General features: G+C 42.9%; 1 protein-coding gene across 2 annotated transcripts in view; it reads right to left on the reverse strand.

Annotated features, from left to right (window-relative positions):
* The window catches only part of LOC111869568, a 274,045-nt gene that overhangs the window by 55,736 nt on the left and 196,699 nt on the right, over window positions 1-21,610 (reverse strand). For both annotated transcript variants that reach the window (XR_002843690.2, XM_023861195.2), the window contains exon 2: window positions 11,975-12,198. Coding sequence is in view for 1 of the 2 variants with exons in the window: in XM_023861195.2 (XP_023716963.1) it covers window positions 11,975-12,198 (224 nt within the window). In the remaining variant the exon portion in view is untranslated. The remainder of the gene's footprint in view (window positions 1-11,974; window positions 12,199-21,610) is intronic.

Here is a 21,610-nt window from a genome sequence, read left to right on the forward strand (position 1 = left end):
GTGCAATATTACTTCCATCTTAACCGAAGAGTAGGTTTTCCTTAAACGTGTAATACAATACATAATATTGTCACATGTTTGGAATCCAGAAGTGTTTCTTCCGTGGAAACGCTAGAACAGACCGTTGCATAAGAAGCAACAATAGCGGTATTGTAATCCCAACAGTGAGCCGTTGCGTAGAGAACGCCGAATCTCCCCGGAGATGAGTCTCCACGACTACAACGAGGTTTCATTGCATAGCAGCGGCCGAGGTTATAAAAAGGGTTGAAGGCATCTGCCAAGACAGTCGGAACCTAGACGCCATACGATATAGAAGAAGACAGACAGAAGACAAGAAGAAGGCAGACTTGGGATAGCCGCCGCCAGAGACAGTTGAGATCCAGCGGCGGCCAAGGACAGTTGAGACGTCGCATTGGAGTACTGGGCCAGAAGTCAAGTGATACTGCAAGTGATAATAATTGTAAGGTGTGTAAGTGTGAGTGTCCAATAAAGATACGCTAAACCCGAGACCCACGTGAAGTTATCTGTCACGTGACATACCCAACACGTGACAATATCATGTCTAAACCTCTTACGATATGCGTTGAGTAACTGTAATTTCGCGAAAAGAATAAAGCATGAATAGAAATAAAATAAACACATTTCGGCAAAGAAATATAAATCTTCCAACCCAATAGAATGCATTTACAAGCGATATGACACAGTTACCTTATTTAGGCATTACTTGTCAGATTTAATGAATTTCCAGTGACTTGGAATTCTGACAATATACAGAAGAAGAAGTAAGTGCACGTTGAATATTTTCTCACAAGCTGATGGCACTGTACAATTTATGGCGCACAATACCCTCCATATACTTTCTGCTTAACCCAGCACAGCACATTGTACTTTCGGCTTGAACTCATCCAGCCAGCGAAAGGCTGTGAAATATATTTCCTTACTCATTGCCAGTATCTTTGTGTATCTTATTTCTTCCTATGACTGCCTCTGTGGTCTAGCGGTCAGAGTTCCTGGCTACAGATCCAGAAGTCCCGGATTCGATACTTGGCGCTACCAGATTATCCGAGTAGTGGGTCTGGAACGTGGTCCACTCAACCTCGTGAGGATAATTCAGCAGCTGCTTGAATGGAAAACTAGCGGCTCCGGTCTAGAAAACCGAAATTAACGGCCGTGGGGGATTCTTTGCGCTGACCACGCGACACCCTCTAAAGTTGGAAATAACTTCGCCAGCAATCGGCGGCCTCTCGGTCGGTATAGTTCGCTTGAGGACTAAAGTCACGGAGTTGTTTTTATTTCTTCCTATCCGAACTCCACGGATATTTACGCTGAAAGGTTATTTGTTCAAGTTTCATCTGGTTGCTCCTTTGTTTATGAAGGAAGACACCGACAACACACTTTAGCATCGTCTTTGTATCATATATAAAGAACTTCTCTTCATTTGACCCCAATCTCGGCAAAGTTTTCTCCCCTGCATGGGCCCCCTAAAAGCCTTGCACGTTCTCCATGCGTACTCACAGGACCATTCGGCCATTATCGAGGTTCTGCAACAAGTGCCCTACACCCACGAGCAGTCTGTCGTGTTTGCTGTGCACCTGCCCAGACAGGTTTGCTCTGGTGTGGGGCCACCGAGATGCGGAAAACTGTCACCAGAATGAGCTCTACGCAGTGACATTCGCTCCCATTTTCTTCACTGCTCCCCTTCTTGTCAAGACGAGTGGAACCCTACAGAGGGCAACAAATTTCGAACGGCAAACCACACTTTCAGACGTCCCTCTTCAGCGCCTTCAGTTGGCTCTAACTTCGCCGACAGGCGGCGGTCGCTCGGTCGGTATAGCTTGCTTGCGGACTACAGGCCACGGAGGTTTTTTTATTTGAGTTACAGATAATACATGAAATTAAAACTTGCAGTACACTAATTCCTCCACGTTTAAAGAAGCCGTCGGGCCAGCTCGTGATGGACAGGACGGAGGAAATTTTGGATACTTCCTCAAGCCGTTCTTGAAGATCGTAAAGGGATTCGCTATACTGCTGACGTCACTGTACTGAGACGGCATCAATGAAGTCCGGCTTCAAGCTTCACTCTGTTCTCTCTTTGCAGTTCCCGTCTTATTTCGGCCATGACCAGCCGACGCTTGTAGAATAGCTCGTAAAATGTGTATTTGTCATTCTAATGTTATATTTCAGCACCTGTTGCACTGTATAGATCTGAATTCGGAGCTTTTGTGCCGTCTAAGTGCAACGTCGTTTACTACTTTTTCTTCGTATTCCTTTACTGGACACTACATGTTTCGGCCTACACCTGAAAGTGGCCAGTTAGGCCGAAACATGTAGTGTCCAAGAAAGGAATACGAAGAAAGAACAGTAAAAGACGTTGCACATAGATGGCACAAAAGTTCCAAAATATTGTCTTGTAATATTACAATAAAGTGGATGAATTTTGAAAATAGAAGTGCTTATTTCGCAGAAAGTTCACACACAATTAATCACTTGCCGAAACTACAGGCAATTAACGGACTAATGCATTTGTCGGGGCATGCATGTCATTTAATTATCGCTCTTAAATCTTCATACTAATGACGTGTGGGAACAGAATGCTGACGAGAATACTTCGACCTATGAGAGAGGTAAAAAAGAAACCACGAGGCTGAAGAAAAGTGAATCAGCAGTACGCCCTAATGATGAGTTTCATAATTTGTAACCTTCACTAAGCTTCTTATGGTGTTCAAACCAAGACGGATGATGAAGGTGGGGCGCGTAGTAAGCATGGAGAGGTCATAAATGCATACAACATATTAAGTTAAGAGAGTCGGTACGTGCTACATTGGCAGGGACTGATCTGTTTAAGATTTTAAGCTTTCACAGAGGTGAGTATGAAGAACGTCGTCTTCTGGGATGTGGAGCCGTGTAGATGTTGTGTGAACCGACGTTTCGGTGGGACGTATCGCCTCTATCTTCTGGGTAGAAAGATCCGCGAGCGAGGAACAGACGTGAACAGGTGGATGCAGACTGAAAATGGAAGCGATACATTCCCCCGAAACGTCGGTTCACACAAGTTATACAGGACGGCACTCTCCAGGGCCTGATCTCTTTGTAACTACACCCTAAGATCTGGCCAGCCCCATATTCAGTTTGTCATTGGCGGGTAAAGAGACTGTTGAGTGGTGAGTGGTGCGTCCAACCTCCTACCCACTGGGATGAGCGGCAGTTTCCCTGCGCTACGAGCTACAAGCTGGAGATGAAGCCAACCTGCTAGGGACCGCACCTCTACTTCTGAGTCCGAATTCATGACGCGGTACTTAATTAAGCACAGTGACGTATTTACATTAACGCAAGGAAAGAGGTCTCTTGGGAGAGCCGGGATTAGACAGACGGATAATATTAACGTGGATATAAACATTTATATTTGCATTAATCTGGCCAGGAATAGAGTCCAGCAGCGGTGGGTTCTTGTGAGTCTGCGGGACCCATAATATACGTGGAATAATAACGAGTACGAGAAAGACTGCTAGGTTCTCGAGGACTCTACTCGATGGTGTAAGGTAAAGTTGACCATGTGTCTAATTAAGCATCATGCCATGCAAATACATGGGGAAGTGTGGGTATAGTTCTGTGGGAACTGCCCATATTAAAGAAAACGTTACAGTGAAAACGCAAGTAACATTGCTTAGAAACGGCGACTGAACAGCCGTTGCTAGGCAAAGCCTACAACAATACGGACAGCGACGTGTTTTCGATGCGGTCCGACACCATGTTATATAAGAGGAAGATATAGTGGTTTCAAGAGAATTCCCGTGTGGAGGCGGGGAAGTCTCAAATCTGAGACAGTAAAATATGATCACGAATCCCAAGGGACTCGGGCTCGAAAAAGATTGTGCTGGCAAGGACCAGTAGCATATACAAAACACAGACCCATCTTCTCATCAGAGAGGGCGCCCCGCAAAAACAAGACAGTAACTGTCACACAGTAATAAATATCTGGTCATGAGCCCCAGGAGGGTGCTCGACACCGAGACTTACTGACTGACTGACCGTCAGTCGCAATGTGACTTTGACTTTGACTTTTAAGAGGAGAAAGTGGTGTGGGTGTTGCAAGCAGTAATATTGCTAGTACTGTGCTATTAGTCTTCAGTTCTTCAAACCGAAGTGCGTCCATGTACTGTGGAACTATAATAAATATTTACGGAACAATAAAAAAGTGGTTGTCACTTCATACAGCGACATCCCATAGCTCCATGCATTCTTAATCTTGGCACTAGATGGCGGTAAGTGGTTAGATTCCCACTCCGACCGTCTTATCTTTGGGAAGAGGGCCTCCGTTCCCCGTGGACAGGATCGCCGGTGGGCCGCAGAGAGGCTCCGGACAATGTGGAGGAAGGAGAAATCCCTATCCCTATCTGTTTGCGTTTACTGATATTTATTTAACGACGCTGTCAGTAGCTCAGACCACGCAGCATCGAACAGAACGTTGGTTCGTTAAAGGTGAACAGGGGAAAAAAGTCGATGAAAGTGACCGTGGCTTTTCCTGAAACGACTGAAGGAAACCACGAAATTCTCAGTCAAATTGGTCAGTCTCTGGTGTAAAACTTGAAACCGGGCTGCTGGAAAGCGAAATCTGATTCACCGGTCGTTCAGCCGGTATCCTAGCCGCTATACTTACCGAGCTATCCCGGCTCTCCAGTATTCCATGGAATTTAACGAATTTGCGATCTCTTTTACATGACTTGAAACGGAGAGCAGTTCCCATTTCTGAGAGGCGACCCAGTATACGTGCAGTACTACTACAGCCCCTCTCACAGCCAGAGACACTGCACTATGAGGCACAAGTTTGCTAATGAGAAGGCAGCCGAGTCTGTCAACTGCATACAATGTTATTGATGACTCTAATATGCCTACCCCGCCCCCCACCCTACCTCACTTAGCTCCTCACTTCATTTCGAATTCTAATGTCGGAGCAGAGCTCGCTTATTTGCTTACTCCATCATTCATTTGCCTCACGCCCTGCATGGCAACTGGAAACCCCGGCTTCGGTTTCACTGAACAGTTTGAATCCTGGTTTGAGCGGTTTTCGTCTTATGCGTTCTCGACACAAAACAGAAGTTAATTCATGAAACGTAGCCATTTCGCTGTTATGGTCACAAGTTCGAGTTCCGAAACTACAAAAATAATTAGGATTAATTTTTACATAGGTAAATCTATATTAACAGCCGGTCACGGTAGCCGAGAGGTCTAAGGCATGTACTGTCTTAGCTCGCTCGGAAGCCGGGATCGTGGGTTCGAATCCCACTCAGGGCATGGATGTTTGTGTGCGTTTTTCTGTGTTTGTCTACAGGTAGAGGCCTTGCGACGAGCTGATCACCCGCCCAAGGAGTCCTATCGAATGTGGAAGATCTAGAAAAACCGAAATGAACGGAGAAGTTCATGGAGGTAGGCCTAGGCCCACTGGGGCTGTAGTGCCAAGGAAAAAAATCTACATTAACAATTTTGCGAACATAATTATTGTTTCTATCAGGGTACTCGATATAGCGACTGGCTACGGAGTGGACGTCCGAGGGGTCGGAGTTAGAGTCCTGGTAAGGACAAAAGTTTTCTCCTCTCTACGTTGTCCAGACGTGTTCTGGGGTCCACCCACCCTTCTATCCTATGTGTACCGGGAGCTTTTTCCCCCGGGGTAAATAGCTTGCGTTGTGGAGCCGACAAATCACCTCCAAATAATTATGTGATCAAGAATAAGTGGATATATACATCCACTCCCCCCTACGTCTTCATAGCGTAATGTTAAATCAGTTAAGAACAGGGAAAACTCTATCTTTGACGGTCTAGTAAAACTCTCATTGTATTTGAAGTTGAAATCCAATTTCACAGACTTCCTCAATCACAACTTGTAGCACAAACATTTGGCATATGACAAAATAATACTCATCTGATTAAGAACTCGAATACAAATATTGTGCTTAAAAAGATGACCGCCATTGGATAATATTCTGGATCGAAATTAAGGAATTTCCCCTCTAGACTATTGCAAGAAATAAGCTATTCGAACTTACATTCAGAAAGGCCGCGGCATAGCTCAAGCGGTTAGTAGCTGGCTTCCCACCGCGGCGGCCCGGGTTCGATCCCGGATCTGGTCAAGTGGGATTTGTGGTGGACAAAGTAGCGCTGGGGCAGGTGAAAAAATAGGTTCACGAGATTGCCGTGGTGTCTGCGTGGGAGTCCGAAAGTCTACGGGTATATCCTTTTGCTTTCGACTGTTATTCCACTGCCGGCCAGCCCAACTTCCTACGTTTCAATTTCCTCAGTAATGACTAACTGGAGGAGGGCGGACTTCTGAAGTGGGAGGAACATAAGCGACGCCAAATTTAAAGTTTTGATGCGATATGTGACATAAAAATATAACGTAACTTTGTCCCTGTGCCTAACTAATTAAGCGCCACATAATGAAGACGCATGAGAGAATGGATGTATAGACCCAGGTTTTCTGGATCTCAACAATAGTTGGAAGTGAGTGATCAGGTTTACGCCCCGGCCGCTTTACCCTCGGTACTCATTGGATAGGAGGCTGGGTGGGGCCCAGCTCCGGTCTGGACGATATTTAAAAGTGAAAATTCTTGCCCCCACTAGGACTCGAACTCCAACCCGTTAATCAACCAGCCCGCAGACACTCGCTATACCGACTGCGCTATCTCGGCTCTTCTATATATGATGTAGGTCCTGTGGCTTTGTGAAGAACAACGTAGCGGCAGAAAGTTTTCTTTAACTTCCGGTTTTACGGCAACAAATAGCGAACCGCTGGATTTAGGTAAGAGACTCTTTTAGACGCGCAAGTGTACGAGTCCTATCTGCTTAACATTTGCATTGCGGGTTCGCTTGTTGCAAGGCAACGCACACAAGTCACGGCCATACTGGCCGTTGCTTTGTGTGGCGCAAATTCCCGACTGAACGAATAAGCACAATTCCCCCGGGAACAGTTTTATGCACGTGTCTCAATGTGACGTGTACAATCTTGCAATTCCCAAGTTTGGAATTTCGCAAACTGCCCCTCACTCTCTTCCTGTTCGACACGCCTCATGCGAAAGGGGGGGGGGGTGCGTGAGAGGGCGGGGCAAAGTGGAAAAGGGGGAGAACAATATAATAAAAATCCTACTAGCGAGTTTTAACTCGTCTTTTGCGCAATCAATCTTTGTTTCTTGTCAATGGCAAGTTTTGGAAAGTTACTCATCCTCATTCCTCAAACTCTCTGGTTCTCCCTTCGTTCAGCTCCTACCCCTTATTTCCTCTGCCCACACAAAACAATCTTCCTATTCTAACCCTTAAACTTCTGTTCTTATGCGTGAACCATCATTTCTGATACACTTCCCAGAATTGCAACTAAGTGGAGGCATGCCACCGCGGGGGCCCGGGTTCGATCCCAGGTCTGGTCAAGTGGGATTTGTGGTGGACAAAGTGGCGCTGGGGCGGGTTTTCTCCGAGTACTTGGGTTTCCCCTGCCAATCTTCATTCCACAAAATTCTCTATCATCATAATCATCTGGGTCAGGTACAATAGGCCAATCAGTAGCCGCCGTGCCCAGTGCACCCAGCTGGACTCCACCCCCGCACTAAGCAAAGTGGAGGCATGTGTACACAGAGAAACTCAGAGTTCAAACTGAGTCCGGCCTGAATGGTATCTCTCAGCTAGGAGAGATGTGGTGGCCTCTCTACAAGGCGACGTAAGTCCTTTTGAGCCAGTGTATTGAGCGGTTCTGAGGTAGTGTATTGTATGGTTTAGACCAGTGGAAAAAACAATCCAGTCTGCGATTTCTTGATTGTTATTAAATTACATGCATTCAACGCCTAGACCGTAAAAGTACGACCGTTCTGCCCTACTACGGGACATTTATGTTTAAATATGTTATATCTGTAAGCTAAAAGGTAAAGCTATCCCTGTAACAGGCCGGTAACAGATACCCGGTACTCATTTCTTTTAGAGGCTAAGTCGACCTCAGTGCCATAGTGTGGCTGGAAGGATTACGTCAATTGAAAAATTCATTAACCGCATCGGGACTCGAACCCGCAACCTTCCGGTTTGTAGCATAGTGCCTCAACTAACTACGCTGCCTTGTGCCACCATTATATATTTTCAACAAATATAAATTCTTCGCTATACCGCAGTCTTCTTAAATAATTTTTTTGTATTACCTAACGCATCCTTCTTAAGTTTTATCCGCTGGCAGACTGAGGCAATGTTACCACTTTTAATTCCCAATACTTTAAGAGATATTCACATAGGGGATGTCTAGTAAACACAAAAGGGTTCTGGCCCACACTTACAGGCCACCGTAATTCGAAGAGTTCTGGCTTCTGGGATATAACGCCGAGCTGTCCGCTAGAATTCAACCGACATGTTCCCCCGAAACGTCGATTGCGTTTCAACGGATATTATGACGTTAAATTCCAGAGGCAAGAACTCTTCATAACCACCGCTACGAGGATCTCAAATCCTACGAACGTAAATGTGTTCATCAGGGCCGATATATTCAAAATAATTTGGAATTTACTGTGAAGTTCGCAGCTGACGTATGTTGTGTTCAGCAAATTGCCAGGCTCCGTATGACACGCTATTCACCGCTGTCCAAGGCGAAGGGCGATGGCGGTCTAAGTGTTCCACACGAAAAAAAAAACACGTTATGAAATGTACAATTTGAGGTTTTCGCGGAGGTGACTATGAATAATGCCGTCTTCTGGGACATGACGCCGTGTAGATCTAGTGTAAACCGACGTTTCAGAGGAAAATGTCGCCTCCATCTTCAGGGTGGAAAAATCCGCGAGCGAGGAACCAGCGTGAGAAAGTGGCTGCAGACACCTGCTCACGCTGGTTCCTCGCTCGCGGATGTTTCTACCCTGAATATGGAGGCGATATTTTCCTCTAAAACGTCGGTTTACAATAGATCTACAGGGAGTCAGATCCCAGAAGACTGCAATCTTCAGGTTATAAAATGTACGGGTACCTAACGGTCCTGGCTGTTCCTTGCTTAATCATCTCCTAAGCGGTAGGACATGTGCAACATTTGCCTTGGGCATTAGTGTCTAATTCCCTTCTCTCAACAAGTCTTGTTCAAAACAGTTTTTGCTTCAATAAATAGTATATATAGAGAAACGCGCTTTAGGCATTTCCGAAATGATCTTAAAAGACACACAACAAGACCATCACTGCTTCATTTCAACGAAAACCTGGGTTTGATCGACAAATTTTAGCAGCACTCGCCAGCACAAGATTGAGTGAAAATCCCTTCAGCGCGTCTGGAGTTGCTGACGGATATACAGAGAAACGTGCACAACAATGCTCATAGGAGAATTTTTACAATTCTGTCTTGCAAGAGCTTCAAAATGGATTCTGCCTTTTTATCGGCCAGTTTTATCGACAATTCTTTCAGCTGTAAATTGGTATATCGTTTCGAGGATGAGAAAAATAGCTACGAATTCTATTTCTAATTTTAATCAGATATCAAATGCCCTCTAGTGCCATCTGTTGTATGAATATCTTACCACATATTCTAACGAGAAGAGTCCTTCAGAAGTCGATAATCAATCTATCGAGAAATCATGATATATACGGAACCCTTACGTCTGTTACTGTGTCCAAAACATTGCGCCATTGGATCCTCTCTTGAACCAACCGAGTAGAGCTCGTAATCGTATCCCAAAGTCTTTAGGATATCTTCAGTATAATCCTTCCATGTAAACCTTAGGATATTCGTAATCAAATTTTCCATGCAAATGTGTGCTAAATGTCACGCATAACTCATCAACCTTGATTTCTATAAATGATGCTAACGCCTTCACCGAATATTTCGGGGTACGTGGGCTTCAGTTACTTGACGATGTCTACTCTCTTACGCAAATATGGCGGCTGTTGCTGGGCCGACGCGCACACTTTGCAGGCGTCAACTTCGGAGTCTAAATGGTCAGTGTTATGAAGACTGCAGTCAATGGACTGGAGACAGGATAGGATTCAGCGGCAATGGAGGTCCTCACACTAAGTGATGGAGCAGTTTAGAGAATTCTACATTTGCCAGCCGTGATTATGATTGATTTGCAAGGTCCTTGAGTTTGTTCACTTAATAAATCCAAGAATGTATGACAATTTTTGATGACGAAGTCAAAAATACAGAACAAATATATTTGTCCTCCTTTATCTCCAAGAAATGTACAGCAGTCGGAAACGTAAGCACTGAACATTAATAGCGTTGCAGAATTCATAACTTGTAAACAGAGTTTCTGGGGAAAAACATGGGAAAGGCAAAACTAACCAGCCTCAAATCAGCTAATTAACTAGCTAAATAACGAATCGGTGTAGTAGAGTTCCTCTTCAGAAGCTAGTAGTTGCTCACCTTATCAAATCATTTCTCTGCATGGGACCCAAAAAATTCATTATCGGGGTTCAAGGAGGCAGTAAAATATTTACACGCTTCAGAATAATATATTACAGGATCAGTTCAAGGAAGGCGAAGGACATGACACATACGTGTACTTCATGTACAAAAAAGATGAGGACTGTTTAAGGAGCTTCAGTCGGAAGCCATGAAGGGAGATCCCTTGGGAGACGTAGTATAAGTGAGAAGTTAATGCTGAAATGAAGGCAGTGGACACTGCGGTTCCGTAAAATGACGGACATTTCGGAGTCAGAGTAACGGCTATAGCGAATTCTGCTCCTGAGAGCAACATGCGCCCGGAAGATCTGCAGAAACAGAACCGAAGTGTTGAGCTGGTAGTGTACGAGACAGGCTTGGGGCACGTGGCAGACAATTAACGGGTGTTGTTGTCTCCACAGATGGGAGGGGAAGTGTGATGCTCCGGCATATGACGCTCACCCGGCGCCTCTCTTTGATGTAGTGACACACTGCTATTGAGTCTAAACAAAACAGGGTCGAACTGCTGTTAGTTCACCTCTCACGAAATCACCTGGGAAACTATTACAGAACTATTTCTGCCAGCTGCCACATTTCGACGGCTTTAGTCTGTACTGCCTTACAATCAATAACAGCTTTCAATTACGATCTAAAATTTGTGCTCATGATACATTTTTACAAATATAATGTTTCTGAACATTATCCATCGTCCTGTCTTTATCTGAGACACCGTCTTGTTTATATTTCTTATTTTCAGAGATAGGGACCAGCTCCTTCTATTTGGCCCAACTCAGTAGGTTTTATATTTTATAATATTTCAGCATCCCGTTGCATCGAGGCATTATCCTTAGTATCAAAGTACCCGCCAATAACGCAACAATATAAAAGACATCAAGAATATGTCACTCACTAAAAATGTGTTTTAATACTTTGTGATGTTAAACTCATGAAAATGTCAATAGGACACTAAAGGTATATTTTGTATATTACAAGGGATTATCGTAATTTCTAAAACGTCTCTAGTTCTACGTGTATATATTTTTCTAATTTACGATATATTTCGTCCGCATATGGGCCATCATCAAGTGACTTTTTTTTTTGTTTTGGGGGAGACCACTGCACTGTTCACTTGTCCACAGTGCTTTCATGCAGTTAATGTTTTGTTCTATCTCATGACTGGAATGCTGTCGTTGCACGCTTTTGCTGCTATCATAGTTTTTGTGTGACGTATTACTCTTGTGTATGTGTCACTAGTGCGGGCTTCCTGTATTCTCAGTATACTCAGAGTAGGTTTCACTTGAAGACAGAGGCAGAATCGTCTCCGAAACGTTGTGTTTTGAAACATAGACAGGACGGCGATTTAGATAAAAACAGGACGATGGACCTAGACATGGATAGGAGGATAATTTTAAAATTGATGTGAAAGAAATAATATGGAATTGTATGGATCGAATTAACCTGGCTTAGGAAAGGTAGTGGCAGGATATTGTGGACAGAGTAATTAAGGCTATATCTTGACTAGCTGAGCTCCTCAATTGAGATCCTGCTCCAAGGAGTGAGTTCGTTATATAGGGAAGCAGAGAGCAGTACCTTGTAGCTTCCGACGGCATGGGCACCGTCGTATATGAAAAGATGGTCATTGCAGTCCAGCTGCAGGAGATCGAACCGCAGCATGAAGCGCTGCAGAATGGAATGGGTCTGGAAGGTGATGACGCAATCGAGGTTCCTCTCGTTCTGAGACTGCAGCACAGCTCCGTCTATCTTCCGGTACAGCAGCGCCAGGAAGTGGTTCTTGCAGAGCGATGACATGTGATCTGAAAATGCATAACACACTGTTAATAGCAATACATCAGGGTTCGTAAGTACCATCGTAACTTGAACCATTTGCCACGTCTTTTAACTTTATTGTATTCTGACAATATTCTGACAAAAAATATAAGGAATAAATGTCAACATTTCATATTCTCACCAAAATAAATATTACTACTGATGTCTTCTAGTCTCGTAGATGGTTTCCTACATGGCGTTATACATATCAGAAGACTGCAGTTTTAATAAATTGAGCGTATGCAATATCACAGTTCTGAGAGGATTATCGGGATATGTGGGAGACGAACATGAGAATGAGGCAAAGTACGTCGCCATAATCATAATTTGTGAGCTATATAACAAAATGTATTTACATATTACTAACAATATTTTTATATTCTGCGGATATCTAGGAACATACACTAGGATTCCACCACGAAGATGCTATGGTATGGCAACAACACCGAGTGTTGACACTAAGAACGTCTATTAAACTTGAGCAGCGGGGTAATTGGATTGTTTCTGGTGCTTTATTTCCGATGGCTGTTGAATAACATTCAAAGTGGGAGATATAAAACGTGGAGATTTTATATAAAATCAAAGAGATATCGAGATCGGTACAAAGAGAATGTTTTTTTTTAAATTCGAATTATATAACAGAATACCGTAAGAAAGTTGACTGGACTGAAAGAAACACGTCTGGAAGTGAGAAGAAATTCGGACTGACAGTTCTCTTGCAGACTAACTCGCGATTACCAAAATGAGAAGATGAAAGTGAAGGAAGTAATGGGCTAAATGGATGGAAAGGGGAGTAATGAAACTAGAATGGAAGAGAAAAAAGAAAAGGGAATTAAGTCTAATGTAGAAAAGAAGTCAGTGAGGGAGAGAGAATTAGGAGACACACACACACACACACACACAAAGGAGGCACATTAGAAAGGGCAAACGAAGGCTGGAGGGACAGGATGGAGTTCCAAATTAAAGAGACGATCAAGTCCACATCCTTTGCACTCAGATGAATGAAGACAAGGAAATGAAACATGAGCGATGACAGAAGTGGAATTTTGGTGAGAGTGGAAAAGAAATGAAGTTCAAACATCATCCTTTTGTCTGATAAAATCGGAAACTTTTCGACTGGTAAAATTTCTGTTTTATTATTTATTGTAACACTATTTGTCTTCCAATTTAAGATAGAGTGAGTAGTGGAAAGGGTGGATAAGAAGCTTCAGTTCATAAGAATTGAAGAAAAGATGAAGGATTATTCATTTTTCAGCCTTTTCCATGAAAAATGAACGATTCATTTGATTTGTGCGCCTCTGGGGATGATTCTTTTGAACTGAAACATGTAAGGTGAAAAAACTGAAGTGTTGTAAACTTGTATGTCACACTGGACTGAAAATTATCCATTCTGTATGAGCGATTCAACTTGTTTCTCTGCAATTGCCTGTCCATCTGCACTCACATTTTCTGGCTCCTCCCCAAGAAACGTACGAAGCACTGATAATCTAATTCTTTGTATATATGTATTTTTTTCCCCTTGGCACTACAGCCCCAGTGGGCCTAGGCCTACCTCCATGAACTTCTCCGTTCACTTCGGTTTTTCTAGATCAAACACATTCGGTAGGGCTTCTTGGGCGGGTGATCAGCTCGTCGTAAGGCCTCTACCTGTAGACAAACACAGAAAAACGCACACACACAAACTAAACATCCATGCCCTGAGTGGGATTCGAACCCATGATCCCGGTTTCCAAGCGAACTAAGACAGTACATGCCTTAGACCGCTCGGCTATCGTGACCGGCAATTCTTTGTATATACGAAGGTAAAACTCCCTACTCTAAACGTCTCGAAACCTGACACTTGCAGCTAATTAGAATCTTCATTTTTAAAACTCGTTTTTACTTCAGAGAACACAATGGTCTTTAGTGCGATTTCCTCTATAAAGGGAGCTAGTAAAAATTACAAATTACGGTTTATACCGATACATGAGTGATCTATTTTCAACAAAATTTTCTCAACACTTTGTTTTCGTTGTAACCTGAATGGCTAGCTCAGGTGATTAGTCGTTGGCTTCCCAATGCGGCGGCTCGTTTTCGAGCCCAGGTCGGGTCATGTGGGATTTGTGGTGGACAAAATAGCACTGCGGTAATTTTTCTCCGAGTACTTCGGTTTCCCTTGCCAATTCTCATTCCACCGATTATTCAACATTAATCATGTATTAACCGGGGCTGCTAGAATAGGCCAGTTAGTGGCATACGCACCAAGCGGACTCAGCCTCACCCCAACCTCAAGGAATTGAAGAAAACTAACTAAAACCTGAAGGGTTCGTTTGGCAGTCGGGGTAGCATTCTTTAACGTACGAGGGTGGTCTCCTATTTACAATTCCACAGGTAGCTTGAAGTATTTACTTTCGGAACATTCCCTAACGCTAGAATATCTGCAGAATTTCGTCATGATCCACTGAAGCTGGGAACACTAACTAGGAAAACTCACAGAACAGAGAAAAAAAAAGCTGTTACAATATTTATATATTTTGAAATACTAATTTTTTTTTGGGGGGGGGGGAATTCAGGAAACACTTCTATCGGTTCACAGATGGAGGTGAGGTTGTCAGCCTTACGCTCCGGTAGCCTTTACCCCCCGGGAAGATTCTTTGTACTCATTTCTGTTACAGGCTGAGTCTACCCCAGGGCCATAGTGCGGCTGGAAAAATTAGATGTATTAAAAAATTCAATAATGTCATCACGAATCGAACCCGATATCTTCCGGCTTGAAGCCTAGTGCCTCAACCAACTACGCTACCGCGTCTCCCCAAAATTAGTAACTGAGAAGTGATATATTGGGACGTTTCCGTTGCATGCAGTTAAGGATTGTCGGCTTGTGGAATTATTGTCCTCACCGTTGGAAGTCTGAGTTTCAGCCAAGTGGACAATTGTGTCGAATTTTGGTAGAAACAAATGCTCTGAAAACTTACATTATATATTATGTACAAGAGAAATAAAGGAGTGGACATAAGCGTGGAAAGTAACAGCGTTCTGAGCTACAGATCCTGAGATATCATTTTTAGGCCATCCTTTGTAAATACAAGTTTCAATTAACCCTGTTTATGTTACACTCAACGCTGTATTGCAGGCTACTCAGCATCTCAATGTTGTTACGGTCACGTGACATTAGAGCGGAAGGCTTCAGTAACGACAGCTTGGCGAGTCACGGAAACCAATAATCGTTAATGCAGTTGGTCATTACACATAAGGTCATGGTTGAGATACAGAATCAATTTGTAGGAAAAGGAACTAGTATTGCGCATGGAGAAAAATACTAGGATATTTTACAAGCACACCAAAGAACCAGTATAGCGATATGTTACGAGGGACTCAGAATTGTAGTCAGGAGAATTTGTAAAGTGCTTGATGAGAATTTAATGGAAGAAATGGAAGATTAATACGCCTCTGAAAAATTCTAAGCATTTGATTATCTCATATCATTTATCATAGCCGCGTTCCACTTTGATTTATGATATCCTTAGCTAGAACCGAAAAATGAAGACATCATTTCCGTGACATAGATGTAGGCGGGAGATAAAATTAAAATTGACACAAAGAAACAGGTTTCAATGTGGTCCGAAAGTAGGGTTTGAATATGGGAATTACTTTTGAATATTTTGCGGATTGTCTAGGACGTATAACTTGGATTTCTGTGCCTCTTAGAACATGTGTCAAAAATGGGTGACGTTGAATGGTCAGGTTTACAAGATAATCCGCAATTATCTGTCAAAATATATCAGCCTGAGTGTTTGGAAGCTCCTGCAGGATGTGGTTCCCATAGCAGAAGATTGAGATGTACGACTGCGTTATAGTAGGAGGGAATAGAACACGTAATTTGTTATAAGGGCCGCGCCATAGCTCAAGCGGTTAGTCGCTGGCTTCCCACCGCGGCGGTCCGGGTTCGATACCGGGTCTGGTCAAGTGGGATTTGTGGTGGACAAAGTGGCGCTGGAGCAGGTTTTCTCCGAGTACTTCGGTTTCCCCTGCCAATCTTCATTCCACCAATTGCTCCACAATCACCCTCACCTATCATCTGGGACTGGTACAATAGGCCAGATGTGGCCGCAGTACAAGGGACTTAGTCCCACCCCACTAGCAATAAAAAAAAAAATAAAAATAATTTGTTATAGTATTACAGACGGCTTGCAGTATATTAGTGTAAAAGCACTTTATCATATGTAGATATTAGAAACAAGCACTGAAAACATTTGATATTTTGTGACACATGTTATGGGTTTCAATGATTATAAATTCTAGGTTTTTTAACCACTCTCACTTATGCATGTGTTTATATTATGTCACGGTATAAAATTCAAATATTAATTTTAAATTATTCATCTGTCATTGTTATCAACCGAAAATATATATTTCGTGTTTTTCCATTTTACTAAAATCCGTGTTATTACAGAGCTCTGCATTTCTGCCTGATTTCCCGCCTAGATACAGCACAGCAGAAGACAATGTCAGCAAAGTAACCCCAATTTGACTTAAGATATGAGACAAATAACACGGTCTAGATCAAAGAGAGAAAATTCAGTCCGCGAAAACATAATAAGACTGCAACGGAAGGGCTGAAGATTAGTTCAGTCTTCTGGGATATAAAGCCTTGCAGCCCGGCGAAAGTCAGCCAAGGTGGAAGACCAAGTCGCCTCCAACTTCAGGGATGAAGACTAAGAGAAGGAAGGAACAATCATTAAGTCGACAGTACAGGAAAGTTACAGATTCGTAGCCTGCAGCTTCTATGAAAGGTGGAAATGTTCGCAAGCAGCTGAGCGGCCATGTGCTGCTGAATAGCAGTATCTGCTCCATGCTATTTCGTTGAGAGGGCGGTGCTTAAATCAAGGCAGATGAGACGGAACAGACATCATGCATAGCAGGCAAGAGAAGTGAATATAAAATATTAGTCCTAAAATCTCATATCAAGGGGTCGAAGCGGAGATGAGAAGGCAATATTAAAATGTATCTTAAGGGAGTAATGTATGAGGCCGCACGAGTTACTTGGGTTTAGTTGACTCTGCATATGGTCCAATATTTTTTTTTTGGCTCAGTAGTGAATCTTCTGGTTTCATAAAAGGCGAGGGAATTTTTTGAATAGGTGAGTGAATGTCGACGCTGTGACATTGAGTTAGGTGATTTGTGATGCAGTCCTGAGTTCGGGACCGAAGGTCGTGATGAGTTCCTTTCATTTCTCAATCCCCGTGATTCTCACGTCTCCTGTGTGTACAACTTTACTCTTTAACCTACTGAAATATTCATAAATATGGAACTTTTCAAAGGCGTAATGTAGACAACAGGAAGATTCTGTCGGAGCAGCCAGAGTCCTTTGGGCTTTTTATATGCCGAAGTGTGACCATGGAGTTTACAAAATGTCTGCTGTATTTCTTTTATTATATAATTTTCTCTGCCTCAGTTGACGCCAAGTTTTCCCATTTCCCAACACAAGGTTGTCCCAACTAGACGCAGAGTGTGGATGTGAGCTGAGATACAGGAATTCTGAAGCGAGTTTGTGTATCTCTGCTGACAGTGTCGTGTGTCGTCATGGCAACACTTGGATGACATAGCGTAAACCATGTCAAGGCTTAACGCGACAGGGGAACGAAAAAAAAACACAGTTTCCTTTTTCATTCTCTTGCCTAGAAACCAAGAAAACAAACAAATAGTTGATTTCATCCAATATTTATAAAGCCGTTGCGAAACCTTTACAAGCAGTAAGAAGACATTGCCGTGTTGCTTTCCCCCTTTCGTTCAGGGACGATCCAATCGTGTAAAGACTCCATAAGTACAGACGTACAGTTCAGAGATGAAGAAATTCAGTTCTGAGACTTCCAGCCTCCGTTGTTCTGTAGCATTACATAACATTCTCTTCTCCATGCTGTCTATTTGTATTATGTTGGCTCAGAATCCTCTTCTACCCCGAAGATGGAGAAACGTCACAACGTCCTAAACGCCGGTAAACTTCTATCGGACTGCACGGCACCACATCCCGGAACATACTAATAACCATCTCCTTTCTACGAGTTTACTCAGTCTCTTGAGTTGCATGCCTAGTGTTGCATCTTTGATCCTTCTATGTAGTAACTTACACTAATGTTTCGCTCTGTCTCTAAACCAAACACAACGCTTTATTTTAAAATGTAATTTACAATCACATTTAAAATTCATAAAATGTCATAAAGATCACATATTCTATTTATTTGTTGCTACATGTTTCGGCCTCACTAGGCCATCATCAGGCAACCGTTAATTCATCGAAATCACTGCACTGCATAAGCTCACACGTCAGTATATCTGCATGGTATTATCATATGGCGTATTGGAGGAGAACGTAAGCCCGCACTTTGCTCATGCTAGCTTCGTGCTGCGGCGTTACGGCTGTTTCTTTGTGCGTAACGTGTGTCCCTTTTATTGTGTCTGCATTATAGAAGGAAATAAGTGAACGAGCGAGATGTTAATGCAACATGACGCTGAGGTACAATATTACACGTTTCTAGATGCAGCAGGCATGAAGCAAACTGCCGCTCTAGTTGAGGGGAAAAGCTTCTAACACTTTCACCTGAGTCCGCACTAGCAAAAACGGAACCTTATAGTACTTACCATTCAAGATTACTTTTTCATATCATTCGACGTTATAAATTGAAGAGAGTTGAGACAACGTGTTAATAACGCAACAGTCAATCGTCTGTGATTCGCAGAAGGAAGTGTCGTAATTTCATTCCACACAGTCCCATGGGAGTTTCCTTTCTAAAAATTGTCAGTATCATCAAAGGGAAATCGGTCTCTACAAAGATGCTGCCTCCTGTCCACGAAATCTGAAATTTATTCTTTTCGGTTCAATCAGAACAGAGAACTGAATGAAGCTGTCCACAGTGCGAGGGCTTTCCCTTCTTTCCTTCATAAGGCAAGACTTTCTGAGACGTGGCCCATCCTACACCGGCCGCTGTAACACCACAATCCTTGCTTGAGTTTACATGCTTCAACACAGAGCATATCATTTGTGTTACTATGGGCGTATGTACCGAATAAAAAACAACGAGAAAAAAAAATAGTAAATTATGTTCAATCCTCGGTCGCAGCATGTTCAGTCCCTAGAGATTTTTTAATTAACGGTGGCCTTCCCAATTCAGTGCCGTCTGTGCCCTTATGCCTGGTTGGATTATAGAGCCTTCCTTTCCCTTGGAGTTCATTATACAACAGTGCTGGGAGAGAGAGAGAGAGAGAGAGAGAGAGAGCGGGTGAGATGACCTGTAATCCAGGGTCAGACTCCGTGGCGGGTGAGTCCCCTCTTGGGTACAGAAGACCACTGGACTCAATCCGATTACATTGTTTTCTCTCTCTCTCCCTCTGTTTCTCCTGTGTGCTCTCCCTTGCACAGGGGTGAAGCCTGGCTAAGCTCTCGAGGTCCGCACTGAGAAGGGAGTATCATTGCGTAAGCATGGTGCTCTATTGGCACTCACAGCCCGCTCTGGTCAACTGCAATGGAATTCTCTATCCTCATGAGAATGCGATGTAACAATAATTTCTAGGACAAATTGGCCTACCTGTGTTAAGAGGAAGTAGGGTTGCTTCATTTAGGCACTGAGATGTTATATTTTCTAATTATAACAGCTCGAAACATGGAGGTGAGTGGTTAGCTTCACATTCCAGTTGCTCTTACCCAAAAATCCGTCGTATAAACCATCCATTAAATATTATTTAAGAAATGGCATTATTTCTGTGTTTAATGGGAACCCGGCAGGAACGAGAGCACTTCTGAGACCTACTGTGTAGGCGACAATCGGAGGAGAGCATTGAAATGGATTTTAGTGGCAGATTTCACTGGCTCTGGGTGCAACAATTTTGTGCCTTCTTAGAATAAGGAAACGAAATTTCAGTTTCAGGGAAAAAACTATCAGCTTCTCAAGACGCTCAATGGAGTTAGTAAAAGCACGATTAACAAAACTGTTAACAAAATTTCATTTATTTCAGTAATCCTATCCTTAGAGTGACCAATTTTTTTACTTTTTAAACAAAAATTTCTATGAAACATATTAATAATTCCATTAAGACGGTCTCAAAAATAATAAAAGTAACCTGAAGCAGAACGTATGTAGTTACAAAGCACAGGAATATTTCTGTATCACGGAAATGGTGCTTATTTTCATAAATTTAATAACAATTTATATATCCAGAAGCGTTATCTAATCTGGGATATAGCGCCGTGTAGTCTGGCTGACGTTCACCATACTACAGAGTGTTACATCCAAAACAGTAAAGACGAGAGAGCATCAAATCCAGCAATTTATATATTTTTACGAATTACTGTCAATTTAATAATTGTATGTAAATAATTGTGGGAGCCGGGATACGGCAGTCGGTATAGCGACTGGCAATGAACTGGACATCCGAGGAGTCGGTGTTCGAATCCACGTCGTCCAGAAGGGCTATGGGGCCCATCCAGCCTCATATCCACCGGATACAGTGGGTTCTTTCCCCGGGGTTAAAGCGGCAGGAGCGTGAAGCTGACTACTCACCTCCAACTGGTGTCGAGATAAATTAAAAAGTGGATATACACAGCCATTCCCCCACATTTATTCATGGCGTAGTGATTAATTAGTTAAGCACAGGGACAACTTTTTGTATGTAAATATTTGTATCGCTTAACCAATTTTCATATGTACAACAATTCAATTTTTGTATACTTGTGTCGGTATAACAACATTGCTCATAAAGACATTTGCTATTGCACGTGATGAAGGCGACATTCAGGGGATTCCCTTACTCGAACTTCCTGCGATATCGCTGTGCCGAGGCGTATGGTTCTTCCCTCTAACAGACACAGTGATATAAAAAAGTACTTCGTTTGAAAGCAGAGATATGAAAATGGGGTTTATCTTTCAATTTTCTGACGATATTCGCACATTTTATTAACACGTCTAAACTCGACGCATAAAATCGCAAACGTTTCGTGGAGGATATAAAAAGTTTCAGTTATTAATGGCAGCGGTAACGCACGGACTTGCGGTGAAACAAACCACAAAACAGTGTACCAAGGAATACTTGCTTTGAGTCCGGGTTTTAATGCCCCATTTAAAAATAATCACTCTGTATAAATCAAGTTATAGCCTAGATAAATGAGATAAACTGTGACATATAAATCCAGAAAAAAATATGGCCCCCTCGGGGAGACAAAGATTTATTGACGATCTTAATGAGTCCTGCCTAGAAAGTGCATTTCATATTCGGGCTGAATTATATACTGTACGCTGATATCAAACGGCGTCTGGACACGGGAATCGACTGTTCTTTTACTACATGCTATTGAGAATTCATGTACACGCTCCTTCGTCGTTCATACTGTGGAATTCTGGATTGTGGCACTATATTACAGTTCAGTAG

The sequence above is a fragment of the Cryptotermes secundus genome, unplaced genomic scaffold, assembly GCF_002891405.2.
Source record: "Cryptotermes secundus unplaced genomic scaffold, Csec_1.0 scaffold486, whole genome shotgun sequence".
NCBI lineage: Eukaryota > Metazoa > Arthropoda > Insecta > Blattodea > Kalotermitidae > Cryptotermes > Cryptotermes secundus.